General features: G+C 41.6%; 1 protein-coding gene across 8 annotated transcripts in view; it reads right to left on the reverse strand.

Moving 5' to 3' along the window:
• Positions 1 to 18,781, reverse strand: part of dock4b (dedicator of cytokinesis 4b) — a 100,535-nt gene extending 81,754 nt beyond the window's left edge. For 4 of the 8 annotated variants that reach the window (XM_058623931.1, XM_058623933.1, XM_058623932.1 and 1 more), the window contains exon 1: positions 18,532 to 18,780. In XM_058623931.1, coding sequence (XP_058479914.1) covers positions 18,532 to 18,568 — 37 coding nt within the window. In that variant the 5' untranslated portion in view covers positions 18,569 to 18,780. Of the gene's footprint in view, positions 1 to 18,531 lie in introns of all 8 variants that reach the window. The other 4 variants (XM_058623930.1, XM_058623929.1, XM_058623927.1 and 1 more) reach the window with 3 other exon arrangements.
• Positions 18,782 to 19,521: the final 740 nt, after the last annotated feature.

Raw genomic sequence — 19,521 nt, forward strand, 5'->3', positions numbered from 1 at the left:
TGTGACCAGCGCAGTGCTATGCACTTCCTAGGCTTCATTTTTCAAACCAAAGAAAAACTATATTCACTTTATATCCAATGTGTGCACCTACACACAATTTACACCTCTCAGCCCGACAAATGAAAATGAATTCACTGGATTCTCTGTCATTATCAACCTTGCTGCAATATTAATGTGACAAATGCCTCATCTTGTTGCAGGTATGTGAACAAAGAAATGTGAATCTTTTCCCCACATGTTTTTATCTTTATAACCAGGCTTTTCTCACAGTCCATCGGAGACATGACAGAGTGTAACCGAGTGGCTTGTCACTTGATAAAACACAGGTCTCTGTATACAGTAGCGCAGACTAGGCATCAGACATCTGAAAAGAGACATTTAACGGCTAATAGATTTGACTTTTTATCCACCTGTATGACTCAGATGCATCACATAAGATGCTATCATTCTCTCTGAAACTGCCAGCTTATGAAATACAACATCACCCTAAAACACTCCTGCTTCTGAAAGCGCTAGATATGCTGCATAATGATAAATGGTTGGGTGCGGCATCATTTATAGCTATATAGGTACAAGAAACTTTCTGTTTTCCAAGGGCAAACATTTACAGATTGTATTATTATTCCATATTTCTATTTTTAAGTCTGTTAAATGTGTAGTTGTTTTTTTGTGCTTCCATTTGGTTATTCCATGCAGTGTAATAATGCTCTTCAGTGAGTGACTCAGACCTTGAATCTTTAAGTGAGGGTTTTCAAGCCTGAGGACATGGTGTGGCCCCTTGCAGCTCATTGTTTGAAGGATTGTTCTCATTTATACACCCAGCATGTGTCAGTGTGTTAATGTGCTGGACTCATACCATTCTGAATCTGCTGTATCGTACCGGACAGCTGGTGCTTATCACCTCATTAAAAAATATTTCCCCACCCTGCTCTGTTGAAAAGCATTGTTTTGCTTGCATACAGTATCTGGACATGCATGAGACTACAACGTGAAGCGGCACACCAACACACCCACATGCATATTGTTAGTGTGGTGAGCTGGGGGAGGTAGTCCGGCGTCTCTGAATCTGCACTGAACCACAAACCTCCATATGGAGGCTTTCCTCTTTGTTAAAATCCGCTGGATTGTTGTTCCGACAGTAGCCTAGGAACAAGTTACAGTCTTTATTACATGCAGATGCAGCCTGTTTTGAACACTGATTTGTTGTTAAGGCAACATGCTGCCGAATCATCCCCACCACCTCGCTCAATTGTAGGCTGCGAGCCGTGACACAGAGGCGTGCAGACACGGGCGAACACGTAAGAGCTCTGTGGCACACACACTTGCAGGTCCTGTGAGTTAAAAGAAGTAAAGTACTCTTCACTTTTTCCCCACTACAGAATGAGTTATATCAAATGGGAACAGATAAACACATTAATATACTTAAGAGGTAATTGCAAAAATTCTGCACAGTAGAATGAATAAAGAATAAGATCTTATTCTATCATGCATGAGCAGTAATATTCTCAAGCTATGGTGCTTAAGACTGAGAAGGTAAAAAGGGTACACTTTAGTGCATCACGCACTATAGCCTCCATATAAACTCACATGCAAGTGCATGTGTGCATGTATACTGATGCATCCACAGTGTCTAAACAAGCTTCAACAACAGGCTGTGTTAATATCGTCCCTGTGGGCAGGAAAGGTTCTGCTTCATCTGATTAGCAACCCTCTGCCTCCCCACCACACACATACGTACAGAGACTAGGGGAGTATGAAGTAAAAGGGTTTGACTGAATGTGGGTAAGAGTTGGGTCGATCAACAGCGGTCGATGAATAGATAAGATGCAGAAAGCCCAGGAAAAAAAAACAAGGTATGAATGATGAAAAAGGTTGGAAAGACAAATATTAAAGAACATAAATGTGGGTAAAGATGCATAAATGGAGAAATGTGGCAAAGAAACGTAACCCTGACGATAACTAAACATGTCAGCTATGAGCCATGGGGTTAATATTGACTTCATCCTCTGCAGCCTTTTTCATCTCATTACCACGCTGGTTGTAATTCTTCCATTAGTGATGAGCCTGACCATACATGTCCCTTTGAAACACGTTATCAGTGAGTCATGGACAAATTACCCCATGCTGCTTCCACTAAATGCTAAGCCTACAAAAGGATGTAGTAAGAGGAGTTCAAAGAAAATTAGACAAAGACACACAAAAAACGGGGGGAAAGAGGAGGAGACATCAATGTTGATGATGGGCTGGAGGTAATTGAAAATGGTAGGACACATCAATCATAATATTACTTGTTTCAATGTCTGTAAAAAGTTGGTAGTTTGGCCATCAATCACAAAGAGTCTCATTTAGCCTAGTTAACCAGATTAATTAGGAAATAGAACAATAATAACAAACAAATAAAAGAGAGAATATCCCACTGGACCAGTATCCCAAACACTGTGTAGTCCCTAATCTGTATGTTCACTTCACATCCTGGCCTAGTAGCCTTCATTCAGTTCTACTACCGAGGAGATACAACAAAGAGCTCAGTGACAAGTTGACACAGAGAGACTGTATAAGAGAAGAGAGAGCACTGAAGCATCCGTGAGTGATTTGAGTCAGTGGGGAGTGTATGAAGTGAATGAAAAGACCACAGTGTGGATTGTCTGTGCTAAACTGAAGGGCCGTTGGGTGCAGGTTGAGATGTGCAGTCTGAGCTTGGAGTAACTGCGTGTGGTCGAGTCACAGGAAGAAGAAATTAGTGAAACATTCACAGTCACACGAGCAAGACACGTATGAACAAACACTGCTGCACTCACTGAAACTGCACACAGGGACAGAGACGGTAAGGGACAGACGCTGATAGCCTCAGAGCACAGCCAGGGTTATTGAAGACCCTTCACAGGAAGTGGCATTAGTAACTCCGGAACACACACACACACACACACACACACACACACACGTACACACACCAGGTCCACTCAAGGACACACAGATGGCAGGTGCGGCACAAATACAAGCTACTGGAGCATCCCTTATTAACAGCTAAACCTGCCAGCCAGCCTGCCAGTCACTGCTACACAATAGGAACCAATCTGCAGCTTTCAAACTGTGCCCCTCAAGAGACATGGCTAGAAAACCTAAACCGACAACCTACAAGAACCCATTTTCAAGACGTAACACACCAAAAAAAAAGACAATTATTTATAGATGCAAATGTAAACTCCATTGTGATCGGCAGCACAGTTGATTTCTACACAAGAAACAAAACAGAGCCAATTAAAACTGCACAAGCCCCCCAGACCTAACACTCTCTGAACAATGCACAATGTCTTTTCCAATAATACACAAAGGCAGAAATTAAGTTAACAAGCATGAAGCCATGGCGCGTACCACAGATCTAGATGCATCACGGCACGTTTCAGAATTAACAGCTACATTTGTAGGTGTCAGGATAGTTTAAAAATAACCTCTGTGATATCCATAAGCCTTTTGATCATATCCACTTGATGTATTTAATTACCATACTGCAAAGGAGTAACAGAATCATTTTTCAACGTGGCAGAAAACAATTCAATCTTACCAGCTGTTAATTAATGCTAATATAAAAGTCATGCAAGCAATTTCTCTCTTTTTTTGACAATATAGACTTCTGACTTCAGTTATTTGCACACAATATTTATAAGTATGGTGAATAAGCAGCTCCGCAAAGCCCACACAAAGTCACATAATACTAAGGGAAGTAACAGAAGACAAATAAACATGCAATCAAGTCCTTGTTAAGTAACAGTACAGCAGGACAAAGTGGCAACTTCTTGAATAAAGTGCAAATGAGTAACACAATACAAAGCAAAGGGCAAATAAAGCAGATCATGCCCTTATTTGTGTGTGTGAAAGTAAAGATGTCACATTCCCAAGAGAGAAATGTGGTCTTATTTTACCGCGTAAAGTTGAGAAGTGTGGCTTTTCAGTTCCATTGCTTGGTTTCGAAATTTCAGTTTACACTTTTACCAAAACTAAGATCCTTCAAACAAACAAAAAGGCATTCAATGCTATTGGGTATCAGCCAAAATACTTTGCAAGAGCAAAACCGTATAAGCTCTGCCACTCTTTGCTCCAATTAAGCTCAGCAGAGACGAAAGAGCAGGGGAGGGCAGAGACTACAATGGAGCTGATTTAACAATGACAAGATAGCAACAAGTGATGAGCGGCAACTGAACCAAGAAGTGCAGGATCTGACAACTTGTGTCAGCCTCGGAAAACAAAATAAAACCTTTTGAAATGATATGCATTCGAGATATGAAGATTGAGTGAGTGTGTGTGTGTGTTTGTCTCCTTCATTCCTCACACACTGAAAACTAAAAAATGATGGTTGGATATGTGGCTTGTCAGCATGCCAGCCCTCCTGACATCTGCTGTAACTTAGACCAGTAATGGATGTCATAAAGCAAATACACAAACACACACACAAATATGGGCATGATCACTAATGACAGTTTTCAAAATACTGTTTTTACAATGTGAAAAACACTGATTTACAGGAAACTACGGCAAGAACTGTCAAACAACCGGACCTTATTCTTTCTTTCATGTGAAAAAACAGTGTGTACACTTTGTGTTACAATGACTAATGGGTTTCAGTGGGAAATGGATTTCCTTCCTTTTACGTGATTTAGTCACCGCGCACAGTGCTTGCTGTCAGGAAATGCAGGACTCGGTGCAGTATATGATACTTCCTCCAGACTTGCTGTTAAATTCATCTCCAGTCGACGTGAATAAGAAATTGCTCGTGTAAACAAGGAGCGGGGTGGTTGCTTGCAACTAATTCCAAACCAGTGATCTTAAGAACGACCCGTACTGTTCTGCTCTGCACTGTGCTTCACTGTGTGTTTGAATGTATGGTCTGTATGTGTGTGTATTTGTGCACACGTGCCCGTGGTCAAACATTCCAGCAGAGCTAAGGGGTTCAGCTGTCCTCTGGGCTATTTTCCTATGCACTGCATGCCGTTGGTGGATCAAGGAGGATTATTCCTGGAGTCGGAGAACTTTAGGCTAGAAGAAATGAAGAAAAAAAAAAAAAGAACGAAAAAGAGACAGTGACCGCGGTTTGGAACTATTTCTTTTCGGGAATCAATCTCGGGCAAAAGGGAGTGCAGAGTGGAGTAGTGTTTGTCAAAGCAAACCACGTAGGAAATCACAGAGCCAAGAGCTACACCAAGCGAGAGACACTGCGGGAAAGAGAGAGTAGCCACTTTAGCCATCTTGCGCTTTAAAAATAATTAACCACTACTCAACTGTCACACCAGAAAATCCCTAGTGCCTGCTTTGAATTCGTCTTTAGCTCAAGAAGTTGCTTCACACTTTGCCTTAATCTTGTCTATTACTGTGACTACATCAGTGCGAACAAAGAGACTCTAGTCCAATTTGCTTTATAATGGCTGCCATGCTGCTAGGGAACGCAAATGGATGGGCTTCCCAATTCCCCAAAACATTCTGCAGATTAAACTGGGAGTAGAAGAAGCTATGGCCATGTACTTTCACTAGACACCGGCCAATTCAGATGCAGCAGCAAGACAGGGGCGGACAGACAGGGAGAGCAAGTGTCAAACTGATGGCTGTACTCAGTTTATTTGCTCGTGCTTTGGTCCACACAGAGAAAGTCAATAGAGTGGAGTAAGAAAGTTGGAGGGGGCGACAAAAACCGAACACGTCCCAGTTTCCTAATATAGGTCATCGACAGTCGTGTGCACCCTCTAAAGCCTTCTGTAATTAAATAAAACTAGTTAAAAAGTCTGCAGGAGCTTCGACGGCCAAGAGAGGGAGGAGGCATGAGGCTACAGTGATTAATTTCATCTTTGTTTTACTCCTCCCACTGTTCCAAGTGAACACCATTATACAAAGTAGAAAGGTAGCCTCATTTGCATGCCCGTTCAATGCCTGCTGCTCCCTGGGGGAAGAAAAGCATAAAGAGTCTAATGAGCTACAGAAAAGAGTTCCTGAAACACAAAACGGGCAGATACAGACACATAGGGAATAGGCTTTGCCAGCCTTGGCAGCTCAACTCTGAGAAGGATCTCCATGTGGAACAGCTATTGACAGCCCATCTACCGTCGTGTTCCGTAGGAGTCTGAGTCTCTCTGCATCTTCCACTTCATCTCCAGCTCTTTACCTTCTCATATCTCTCTCTCCCTTAATATTCTCCTCACTTTCGTTGGTGAGTAAAGCCCGGTGCATAATGATTGGGACAGTAGGTGCTAACATTATGAGTGATGTACCACTGTATCAGCTAATTATCACCATCATCATTTTTCAGCTTAATTGGTCCACAACAAAATATTTTGACACTCGATAACTCAGTTTTGAGTCACTCAATGACGGTTTTATTTCATCACTTTTTGCAATAACCACAATACTCTCTGCCATCTACAGTATAATACTGTATTGCTGCATGAAGGCGTATGTTGTATAAAGTGTTTTATGGCAGATGACATCGATAATGTTGCATCACTGCCTCCTATGACCTTAACCTATCTTTACTTGATCTATATTACTTGTCTTAGTCTATACATTCCCGGAAGGAAAGAAGCAACTGGATGTAAAGCACATACCTTTGGTCAATCATTTATAGATGATTGATGGGTTTTGCAGATACCCACCACATTAAATGTGTTTGAGGTCTAAAACAGCATTGATTTTGTTCACAATTATAACATACTTTCAGTGTACAGCCTATGGTGTGTGTATTGGCTGCTGTCAAAAATCAACAAAATGAAACCTTATAGGTTACCTGAAAAATGTAATTCCAGAATGTGTTCTCATGTAAACAAATATTAAAGTATTACATTCTTTGCTCAAGTATGCCTGTATGACTCTATACTGTATATTTTGAACCACTCACACAGCTGCATGCCAAACGAGCACAGTCATTGCCAGTCCCTGTCGCCCAGTCTGTATTACTAGGTGGTGGTGACAGAAAGGTTACTAGTGCACACGGATAGACTGTGCAAAGGGGATTATGGTGGCAGTCCAGATGAGGTTCTGGGGGGGGGGGAGCTTCCGGGTGACGCATCACCACTGATGATGCCTGGAAACTTTCGCCCTACAAATCAATGGCCTGGATCCAAGCGCAGTCAGTCACAAATATGACCACACCAACAACTGAATTCAATACAAGCTGGAGAAAATGCATCAAACCCTATATGTTATGTAAAGTCAAACTGGTAACATCTATGTACCTGTAGATATGATAGTAAAAAACAGGGTCTGTGCTGAAGTTTAAAAAAATATAGTCAAGTAACTATGTGTAGTCCATGATCCCATCCACTGATCAAAGCACCTTTAAAGGGAAACAGCTGAACCTTTGTTTATTATCACAGTCCAAGACATTGTTCCTTCACTGCCTCAGGTAACGGAATAGGCTACGGCAACATCGACAGCCATGCTAAAACATACATCATAAATGTCTGCTGTGAAGCATGCTCCATTTGCACATCAGTATTTTTAGCATCCACATACTCATTATGTCAGCTTGGCACAGTAGAAGGCCAAAGCTGCCCAAAGTGAAGTGAAAGAAGGACATGGGAAGAAGATAAGTTCTGCCTAAACTCGGACAGCTGCTCAGGAATGTTCCTCACTCATATGTGTCCTGGTTGTGAAGAATACATTTGGCCCTGTGCTCTTCCCATCAAGGTTATTTTTCGAGGCAGATGGAAGATGAATATGCTTGTCTGCGTACCAGCCAGCTATGGGTGTGCTGCATAAACAAAGCATGGGATTTGTGTTTCAAAGACAAAAGTCATAAATCACTGATGTTCGCCTATCCTTCTCACAACCTCTTTCAAGTGTAATCTAACGAAACAACATGAAAGCTTCTTCCTTTAAGCTCAAACTGCTCAAAGACTGAAAGATGATACTTGGCTTTGTGTTGACCATCAAGGTCAAAAAGCAACCAGTGACAGGTCATTAGGCTGTAGATAAATAGCTCGGGGGATACATGATCTAAAAAGAGATTTCAATTATTGATCCATTAACAGCCAAGATTACTCCATGGGAAAATAATTCTATCAGATTGTGATGTTATTTGAGATGCCCTTGAGAACGAGGGGAAAAACCACCACAATGCTGTATGTTGTTAAACAAATCTTTTTCAATAAATGTGTGTGAATGTAGGATTTTTCTGACCAGTGTTCAAGCTTATGCTGCTTCCATGTCAGTGTCTGTATATTTACTGCTCGTTAGCAAGAATAGCCAGGGGCCTCACAAGGTATGTGGACCATCCACTAAGAGATAAGCCACCACAGGTTCACAGTTAGGGCTCATGTTATGTGCATCACTGTCATACATACAAACAAAACATATCCTCTGATTCATTTCTTCTGCGGGGCTGAATCAACAGTCCAAGGTGTCCATTCGCCATCATCGCCCAGACCAAGTGCTTTGCCTCACCACACAAAGTCATCCACGGTGGGGGTTTTCCTCAGCATTTCCCCTCTCACCCCCACACAAAGGGGATCCATTTCAACCACTTTTAGCAGCACCACCTTCCGCTTTTAGTTCTTCAGACTCCCTCTCCTGAGGGTTTGACTAGTGGACATTGGAAAATATAACGACACCAGGTGGATGCTTGGGAAGAGATTAGGCTTGTGGCAAATGGGGCACTCAAGGCAATCCCACTGTGAATGGATGTTGTCTGTCTTTGGTGGAGCCTGGTAGGCAGAAAAGAAACTGATACTTGAGCTGGGACTGATCCTGGTGTCTGGTTTAGTGCTGTGCTGTTTCATGTTGATGGTGTGACATCGGTACAGCATCAAAAAGATTAACATTAAAGAACATGTGCATGTTCCTTTTCCTGTAGAGAGTAAAGTGAGAAGACAAAAACCAGAAGCTAAAGTCAACAAATGAACAGGACAATCTAGTTAAAAGACCGTAAACACAGCGAAGCTCAAAGGAAGCTGGACTAGGTCAGTTCATTTTGATCAGGTTTGTTTGTTTGTTTGTTCAGAATGAGATATGATTTTGTCTTAATCACAACTCAACTCTGGATTGAGTTAGCAGACTATTTCTCCCGGCTTACAGTCTTCATGCTAAGATACTGCTTGTTCCAGCTATATTTTTGCCATATAGTAAGAGCAAAATCAATGTTCGTATCTAACTCTCTGTAAGTAAGCATGCTTTCCAGATGTCAAACTTGAACAGCATGAAAAGGCATTCAATGACTGTTGAATCTTTCTTTATTTCCAATGGTTTGAGAAGAAAAACTCGGCCTACAAAATCACGAGGACGAACTCTCCTATGCAACTTGTAGAAAAAGACAAACAAAGCAAATAAACCCTACAATTTACTGCAATGCCAACCTTTGGTGTTGCTGTAAGAATGCTGAAAAGCCCCCATTCAATCAATGATAAGAGGCAGGAAGCGGGAAGACACTTGGTCTTCTCCTGTCACACAAACAAAACTTCAAATGATCCAGTGTCTCAGACGTTTGGGGGGCTTTTTCATTCAAGACAAGCATTTAACTAAGAAATCTGTTTCAGTCTCTGTGTGATTTAAAAGCTTTCCTCTCAACTGGATAAACATTCCAAATAGGAACAGTAACCCACTGAGATACTGGTTTGAAGAGAGGAGTTGAAAGAAGTGAACTGGGTCGCAGTTGGAGGTTTAGTCGACTTGATTAATGTGTGTGAGGTAATAACTCTCTACAACACACACACAATTAATTAAGGAATTCATAAGAATCATTCAGGAGGGATGAACCAGTCACTTTTGAAGTAATCATATACTGGGGCTTTGTCAGATTGGAGTTAATCCCATTTTAAATGTGTAACCCTGTTCTTTTGCTGAATAAATCTAATTAAAGAAAAACCTTTGCAGAATATTGTACAACCTATACCTTCTGGTATAGAATGAAGCTATTTCAATCAACTGAGCAGTCTTGTATTCCAAAAAATCAATTGCAATTGGCCTGAACATTTCAGTCTCTTCACATTGACTGAAAAACAGGATCCGTGACGAATGCAAGCAAGCGAGCGGCAGCGGGCTGCAATGAAAAGTCCTTTTGAAACGTAAACTGATACTAAACTGGCTTTCCTGTGAATGAGCAGAGAGGGGAAGTGAGGGTTACTGACAGCGGAGAGGTGAGGATGACGGGCGATGAGCCAGTTCCTCACATGCAGCGGGTTGACATGCAGCTGAGGTCTGGCCTATCATTTCAGTGGCACAGCGAGAGCAGGAAACAGATCGCTCGCACACATATGCACAAACCTCAAAGGGGGACAAAGAGCAAGTGTAGAATCCACATATACACCAATTATACCGCACGAGAGGTGAACACACACGGAAGCACAGAATGAGCGGGTAATAAGGCAGCGAACAGCAGCCAAGGTCGGCGAGGCTGCTGCCCAGAAATCAGCCAGACATCAGGTACTCCCACTGTGATCTTTACAGAGGCAAAGGGAGCGATGGAAACAGTTCGATCTCACTCAAGAACGAAAGGAAGCTAAACAGGTCAATGTCAATGCGACATCTTTAGAGCTCACAGACACCACTAATTTGACATACCATTGTCCGTATGCAATCTCTGTATCAGAAAGAGAGATTTCTGATTTATTTAATAGTTTATGCAATGTTAGCAAGAAAAAAAAAACAATAGTTTCCATTGTTTTGTCCTCATTTTGGAATGTATATCCATTGAAAATAAATTATTTTTAGTAGGATGCAATGAATAGCAGAGTAACACAGTTCTACTCCAGAGCTATAGTGCTATAGTGCTTTATCATCTTCAAACTTGTAATCCACTCAGGCTCTGGCAAGCACACACCAATATACATGCATACCTGCACATTAGAAAGCTACATCAGATGCACAAAGAAGAGAATTACCACAAATATGCATGCATGTGACCCTGAGCACACACAAATGAGAGGCACAACAAACACACACCCACACACCGTATCTGGGGATATCTGGGACAGGTGAGTATGGATTTGGAGGGTAAAAAAAAGAAAGAGGCACATGTGGAAGAGAGATAAAGGTCGAACAGTCTGCAGCACAGAAAAAATAAGTGGACTACAGACAGAGGAGATTGGGGAAAAACCAGACAAATAAGAAATGAGTGAGTGATAGATGAAGGAAGTAGAAGCAGTAAGCAAGATAGGGTCACCACAGTGTGACCTGCTGTCTCTCACTCCACAGGAATGAGCAGGAGTGTAAAGGGGCAGATGGGAAAGACACAAATAAATGCAACAGGAAGCAGAAGAAAACCAATTCAGTACAACCGAAACACTAAAGCAATTCCATTTAGTTAAGGCACTGGTCACAAAAGTAGGATGAGAGAGAAGAGAAGAGATGAGGCCAAAGGGTGTGGACAGCGCTGAAAAAAACAAGTCAGGGTTGAGCAATGGCATTCACCTTCATTCTAACTGAAGACCTCTTTCTCCCACTTCCTCTGTCTGTCGGTCTCTCTCACTGACATTAATCCTGACCATCTCACAGCTGATAAAGTCTTGACATTGTCTGCAGCGACCTGCTATCAAGAGGAACTAACCAATGCTGAGACAAGTGACAGAAAATTTTCTTAGTACTTGGTATCTCCTTCTGTACCATCCACCCACAGCAAGCTCACAGTTTTTCTACTGACCTATACAGATCAGATTTTTGGACACGGTTTTAACAGTGATCTTCAATGTTCATGTGGAAATTCTGTGTTGGTTTTTCATGTGCCAAAACACTGCAGAATTGCATTTTGTCACAACACAACAGTCATCTTTCTTAACCAAGATAATATGAAACTGGCTTTGTACACGTTTCATTTGGCGCTATGTATACATATATATATATATATATATATATATATATATATATATATATATATATATATATATATATATATATATATGCATAAACACGACAGTTTGTTTTTTATCAGAAAAAAATAATAATTTGATTTTTCCCAATCGTTTATCCATTTCTGCTACATACTGTATGTCCAGAGTACATGTGTGTTTGTTTGTCACTCAATAACAATAAAGCAAAATGAAGAGAAAAGAAGCTGTGGGGAAAAACAAAGTGTCCCAGCACAGATTAGGATTGACCAGGGTTAACCGTCCCACTGAGAAATGGGTTTAACTGCAAACAGCAAAACAAAGCATTGAATCAAAGTGATTTGTATGAATCTCCTTTGGCCGCACATCCCCCACTGTGACTGTGTAAATCAAAGTGTCAGAAGCCAATTCTATATTCAAGAATTAACAAGGTAATTTAAGACAGACATGAACCACGTCCATTAGCTCTTCACTTTCTTAAATTATGCATATGTCCTTTAAGCAAGGCTTGACACTTTATTAGCCATCAATAATCCATTGATGACATAACATGCAACCTGAACAGAACTATTCCTTTTTATTAGCGCATTAATAATAAATTAAGTACATAGGTTTTAGTAACTTGCAGCTGAACAGAGGTAGCTATTACTAAAGTAAGGTTTATGGTAAAATAAATGCCTTGGGGTCAGTACGTTGCACTGGCTCTACCACACAAACACTTTCACTAATCAATGTACACTTCCTTTATGGTCAATACATGTAAGCCTGGGTTACACCCACAGGACAGAAATAACTGACACTGAACCAGCGCAGGCGATAATTTTTTCGAGAATAAATGAGCACAAGAAACAAGCATCTCGTCACATAATAAGCTCTTCTCACCCACCATCACAGCTGTTGTCACCAGCAGACACCCTTCATTTATAAAAATGATGTGTCAGTCACATCCCCCCTGCCACTCCTTGCCCACACATATGACAAAAACACACACACACACGCACAGTCTGCACTCACCTCCACTACAGGAGCAAGTACTGATTAGTTAAGCTGCTGAATTCCTAATAGGATTTATCCCATTAACCTCGCTCACGCAGGGATCACGGATTGATATTGAGAAAGGGAAACACAAACCATGCTGAATCACACAAAACCTGCAAAACAGGCACAGAGAGCTCATAATTGTGAATCCAGCAAAGGATTTCTGTTTTTTTTTGTTTTTTTTCAAAAGCCAAATATTTAAACAAATTGCCAAAAACCAAAAGATCAGATTTTGTTTATTTCTCGGAGCAGATCAATATAAAAACAGCTTTTTCTGGCATTTTATGGAACAAGTGAATAATCAAGCGAATTAACTCAATCAATAATTAAAAATAAATGCTAGTTTCAGCCCTGAAACCAATAGCGCACAAATGAGCCAGTAAGGCAGATAATAATATTCATCAGACGGAGAAGCATATGACACTAATAATTTCTGTCAACCGCATGTGGATTATGACAATTACAAATGCCAGATGCAGTCTGCTAAACTAGAAATCACTCGGCCATTGCTGAGGAGTGTCATCGTCTCCCTACACCGAGCCCACGCGACTGGAGTGGAAAAGTAGGAAAGCTCCCTGCAGCTGCCTGTCTCAACATTATACATGGATGCGGACAGACAATTACAGCGCCCTGGTTTGTTTGTGTCACCAACTACGACGGGATTCACAGAGGTTTCTCCAGTGCCTGGAGTAAAGGCCGACTCAAAGGAGTTGAAGAAAGAACAGCAGGGAAATAATTCAATTTCAACAAGCCAAAACTGTGCCGACACAATTGTCTCTTTTTCATGCATCTAATGTTACCGGGTCCAAACAGAAAGCGCTTGTGCCGTTTCATGTGTTTTCTTTCCTGATTGAGGACTCCGTTATAAATCGAGCAGTTGATTAGCACAAAGCAGTTGCATTTCTCCAACTCTCCTCGCTTCTCAGACCATGTTTGTGCTGCAACTGCTATTATTGTCCTGGTGAATCAGTCGTGAATAAAACACTGCGCGAGCCCGTCATATGTCACATGTCCATGTAGATTTATTTAACCCTTAGACGATGCGCACACCAGGGAACAGCTTGTGTGTAGAAGTGGGTTCGGTGATTAACTCTTTTCCTTTCTTTTTTTTTATTTTCTGCATCTGTTCTATTCACATGGGAGAGTCCGACAGTCTCTTTCCCCGCTGAACGATTGCACTGGAGGATAAGTGCAAATTTGTGTGCGCACACGGACGAGAAGGGACACTATCTCTGCAGATGGAGATGGGGCGGCAGGCGAGGAAGCAATTACAAGCTGGTAAGCTTCACTTCACCACGCCCCCACCCCCCACTCTCTACCATACAACGGGCATGCCGCATTAGGAAATCATGGATATAATGGTGGAATGGGCCTCAGGGCCGCCTCCAAAACAACCTGCTAATCCCCTACGGGATCAGGGGTAAGGGGGGGGGGGTTGAATCGAGGAGGTAACAGGGCAAGCTGGATGCCCCAACAATGAGTCCACCCTTGACACGTGCCCACATCACTCCCACCCCGCCTCAACTCTTCCACAGTGACATCTTGCCAACTAGAGAAACCAGAGATGTCAACCATGGGAGAGCAGCAAAGCCCCGGGCCCGACGTCAACCTCGGGCCGACATCGCCCCCCTCGAATGATAAATCAGATCTACAGATCCATGGATGGAGCTCGTTGCTCAAAATGGAACCGGGTTCCGCATTAAATCAAGCTTCTCCTATCAACCTTTGGTGGTGAACTCAACTAAACCAGCTCGTTAAAATTGTTTAATTATGTGTCCAAATTAGGATGAGCAATGACATGCTTGACTGGTTGTATCAAGCAGCCTTAATGAGAAGAAAGGCCTCACTCTGTCTTTGGCGTTAACTTTATGCGTGCAGTCTTCAAACATGACAAAACACAGCCTCAAGTATTTTGTGTCGTCAGTAACTGAGTCGAACTGTGTTCTGCCTTTGGTCCCCTACAAGTCATTTAATAATAAAGAGCTATCACAATTCAGTTTCTTGTGCCTTATTTCATTTTCTTTCACCTCATTACATTACAACATAAATCCATCTTTGCATTCAGAATTTCAACAGATAGTCCCCATTGGCTCAATCTAATGTCTCCACAGCTGAAGCTCAGTAAGTCCATTAAGGAATCAGATATTAACATCATCTCATCAATCTTCTAACCTTCTCGCCTGAGGTTAAAAACCAGCAATCACTCTACTGGTGGGCTAATGGGAACCTTAGCATCAACTCAACAGGAGCCCATTCATATTTTATCAATGGGGCAGAGGCTCCCGAGCCACGTTTCACCAGTAAGCGAATATACATCAAACACTGCAACCGTCCAATTACGCAGCAAGACATTCTGATCACATCTCGATTTGAACTGAGATCAAATGTTCAGGGATCCGAGGAATTCCAAGCCCTTTAAGTTCGCCTGCCGCTCTGTCAGAATGAGATAAAATGTTTGCTGAGAGCACCTGGAGGAGGTAGCATTTAAAATGGCTAAGATAGGGGGCTTAATAGTGCCAATATTTAGACATCATAACAATTCTGCACAAGTACATTCACAGATAAGCCAACTGGTCTGCATGGAAAACTTCAGAGAGAAGTGGATCAATGATGTTAATTGTGTTGAGATGTAAAGTAACTCCATACATTTCATGTATTGTGCCGCCAGTAAGTTGTGGAGACCTGTAGAAAGGCAAGAGCTGGGCTTCGGGGCATGAATCATTTAGGTAGAGATTAAATCTGTGGATCAATGAACATAGCTGATGTGTGGTTATTTCATTACAAGGATAAATATTTGGTCATCCTTTTCTCTAGCAAAACAATTCAACAATTCGGTGGCAGGTTGATGGAATATTTTTGCCTTTGCATCTATAATAACTTTGCAATAAGCATATTAAATGGAAACATGTGAAATCAATTCAGGATATCATTTGGAAAATCTAAAATGATTGATATGAGGGGTTACTAACGTGTTGTGATGAGTATAAAGCCGTCAATATGCAGTATTTCATTAAGAGCATTTGACAAATGGTCACAACATGTACCATTTATTACAGGGCGTTTGGTTCAGTTTGTGTGATGAATGAACTGGATGTTGTTTCACACAGAGGAGGAAAAAAGATCCTAATATACCAAACACTGTGAACAGATAAATATGTGAACCGTACTCCCCTGATCTCACAATTCAACTTTCTGAAAGTGAAACGTAAGCTCACTCTGTCACTTATATAAAACTACAATATATCTGTCAATTTTTGTGGATGACTTTAGAACCATCCCTGACATGTTAACGATGACCCAGATTTTCACCTCATCTTCATGTGTTTGGAATAAGTTTGACTTCCAGTGCGATTGGCAGTGCATCTGGCAACTTACTATGTAGCGTATGCCAGCCGTAATGACGCCCTCAATCTCTGTCATGTCTGCACTGATCCATAACTGAATGAATGGCATCTTCTTCAGACGGTGATTGAGAACGTACAATAAAAACAAAACCATCTTGACCAACATGTGTCACCAGAAAGCTCCACCATATCTGTGTGTGTGTGTCCGTGAGTGTTTGTGGATCATGTAACCTAAATTACACAACAGGAAAACACCCCAGTTCCTTCCTTAAAGAGGACCAGGCCACAAAAAAGGGCCAAAATGTGTCTTAAAAAATAAATCTGAGCTAATTAAAAGAGTCTTATTACTGTTGTTGAGGGAAAAGGGATAAAGAGCCTTAATCCAATTAACAGGGCCCCTTCTAGCAGTTTGGGGACAATGGCGACTGGCATTTAGCCTTCAAAATAAATGCTCTTCTATAATATCCAGCCAAATGAACTTTGACAAGAGGAAATGGGTTTAAGTGGCTAAAACCGGGGGGAGAAAATCTTTCTCAATCAAAATGTGGAAGCTATGGGCTACAGGGAACTCTGTTCTGAATAGGATTATGGGTAATATAATATAACTGCTCAGTAAATTACATCAGATTTTTAGCAGTGTCATATAGACAGTGAAGGGAAGTGAAGTCCACACAAGGGGAAAATCTAACAGAGCAGTCAAGAGACCAAGACCTGAGTGTTTGACAGTGGGAGGCCAAAGATCAGTGATCTGTGGGCACAGAATCATGGGGGCATGTTGTGCTTTTTCGGACAGAAGGCAACATATCTAAAGTGCAAATCACTATGGTACAGTTTGGAATGGCAAACCACGATCTGGCTTGCATGTCCACCAGATGGCAATAGCTCCGTCAGCTACACAAATAGCACAACATCATAACAGCATGACACAATGTAGGCCACCAACAAATTCGACGAAGAGCGTGTCACTTTCAACACTGATGCACGCTATTAAAATTCACTAAACACAACATTGAATCCTCTCTGTCTGGGTAAGAAAGTAAAAGAAAAAGGTAGTTTTGTGTTTTTCCCATTCTATTCCCATTGTCGCCAAGAAGTGATGACTCTCTGTTGACCAATCTATGGTCTGGAGTGTGTCTAGCTCTACCACTGTGCTAGGAATCCCAACAGATCGGTGCCAAAAAGTGGGACTGTATGGCTCGGTTATTTTTCGTACACATCCCAACTTTTGAAACAGGAACCTTATTATGCAACCACAGGGAAGCACGAACAGTAAGAGTGAAGATGTATAATTGAGATGATTTAGCGCTTAACAAAAAAACAATTTTATTAGTTTTTAAGATATTTCACAGGCCGCTTTTTCCTGGCAGCCTTGCAAGAAAATTGCAGAGCGATCGCTGGCTCGTTTTCACGCGGCTGTGGGATCAGACCAGAGCATCTCACACACAGAACAGACCAATATCTCTAGGGAATATTATTATGAGACATTTAAGCCGCCTCTCAGCAGCCACATCTCAATGAGCCTCTATTTGGTGTTGAACACACAGGCAAAAAAGAAATTCCTACCACACCAACAGGACAAAGTCTGTGTGGGATTTTTTTTTTCTTTCACCCCCCCCCCCCTAATTTGGTTGTGTTGTTGTCATTTGTTTGTCTCACTTCAACAACCCAGAGCCACAGACAGACTGGAACAATGCACTGTAGGATGGGATTCACACATTTCCAGGACCTATCAGATCATGGTCCGGAGCAATCTCAGTCCTGCATACACCACAACTGATTTACATATCCTATTTGCTTTGATAGACATATCTGCCTTTCTTTCATAGAGGTTGGAGGATAATATACAGACATCCAGCGACTGACTGTGGCAAGAATTTGATTTATTATTATTTATGTTACCCCCCCATTCAAACAGAGCCGGAGTAGCAAGAGGAAATGCACAGTCTAAACAGCCCACAAGATTATATCGAAGTAAAACAAAGGGAGAAATAGGGCATGAAACGTGGAGTGGAAAAAATAAATATGTGGCATTTCATTTGGCAGACCATGGGGGGGGGGGGGTCACTCACAGCGACAACCTTATGCTTTGCAATGTGGCAGTCAGATGAAATCCAGCTTCTCATCACCGTGCTGTTTGAAAGAAAGCTGGTGCTGCTTCATTGCAAATAACCACAATCAGTTCCCACCGGTGGGAATCATCTCTCGTGGAGGCACTTTCACCTCCACGAGCCCCCCCCCCCCGCCATCCACACATAATTAACACATGCCCTACAACTGAAGGCGAGTGAACGTAGAGGACAGCGGTTACCAACAGAGAAAAGACATAAACAACATAAAGGGAATAAACTTACCAACGCCGTATTTTTCATGTTCAGTAGGTATCCACATGTTTACGGTCGGTTCATTTAAAAGCAGCGTTTAGGTGATGGTTATCGCATTCTATTGGTGTGTTTTCCTCCGCTCTGTAGCAGGAGTCATTGTTTAGGTTACAGAGGGAGAGAGAGCTGCGACTGCTGCTTCTCTTGCTCCTGCTGCTGCTGCTCGTTGTGGTACGGAGACGTGATGCCTTCAAGTGCCGTCGGAAATGTGGCAGCTGATAAGTCCGGGTACTTGAAGGGTCCTGAAAAGAACAATTACACCAAGTAAACAAACAACCACTAATAATACCAAATGACATGAGAATTATAAAAAAAAAATGAAGAAAAATAATAAAAGGAAACAAGTGCAGTTGTTGCAGTTCATTGACGATCCAGTGTGGGTTTATTTATTTATTGTTTGTGGCAGAAACTGAATACACTGCCCACAAACGGGTTTGTATATGTGTATAATCACTTTAAATATCGTTTGGTTTTTAGAATAAGCCTGGTAAGACAAGGCCCACCATCTTGCGCAACCGTGTTTTTACAGCACCCAATTAGACAGATTATCCAGACTGTTGTGTTTTGCATTTTAGAGCAGAGGTTTACCACATAACTAAAGACAAAACCCCTCTTTTTTTTGTAGGCAAATGCCTCTGTCGTTCCCCTGTTAGAGAAAATGAAGCGTGAACCGAGGACTCCCCTGTAACAATGTGCAGTCTCACCATTAGATATCAGTAGTTTTTACACACTGGATCTTTAACCTTTCAGCTGTGTTTCATTTTTCCTTTGTTACCTTGTATAATTGTAATAAATAAATAAAAAAAGAAGTATAATTGTAATGTCCCTCATTGTTATTTTTGTATCATTAGCATGTCATTGACATTCATAACTTGTTTGACATTCCCACTACAAACAGGCATTTAGGCTGACTAAAGTTTGGACAGGTTGGCAAAAAAATTAAATGAGAACATTTGACATACA

Source organism: Solea solea, chromosome 3 (genome assembly GCF_958295425.1).
Source record: "Solea solea chromosome 3, fSolSol10.1, whole genome shotgun sequence".
Classification (NCBI taxonomy): domain Eukaryota; kingdom Metazoa; phylum Chordata; class Actinopteri; order Pleuronectiformes; family Soleidae; genus Solea; species Solea solea.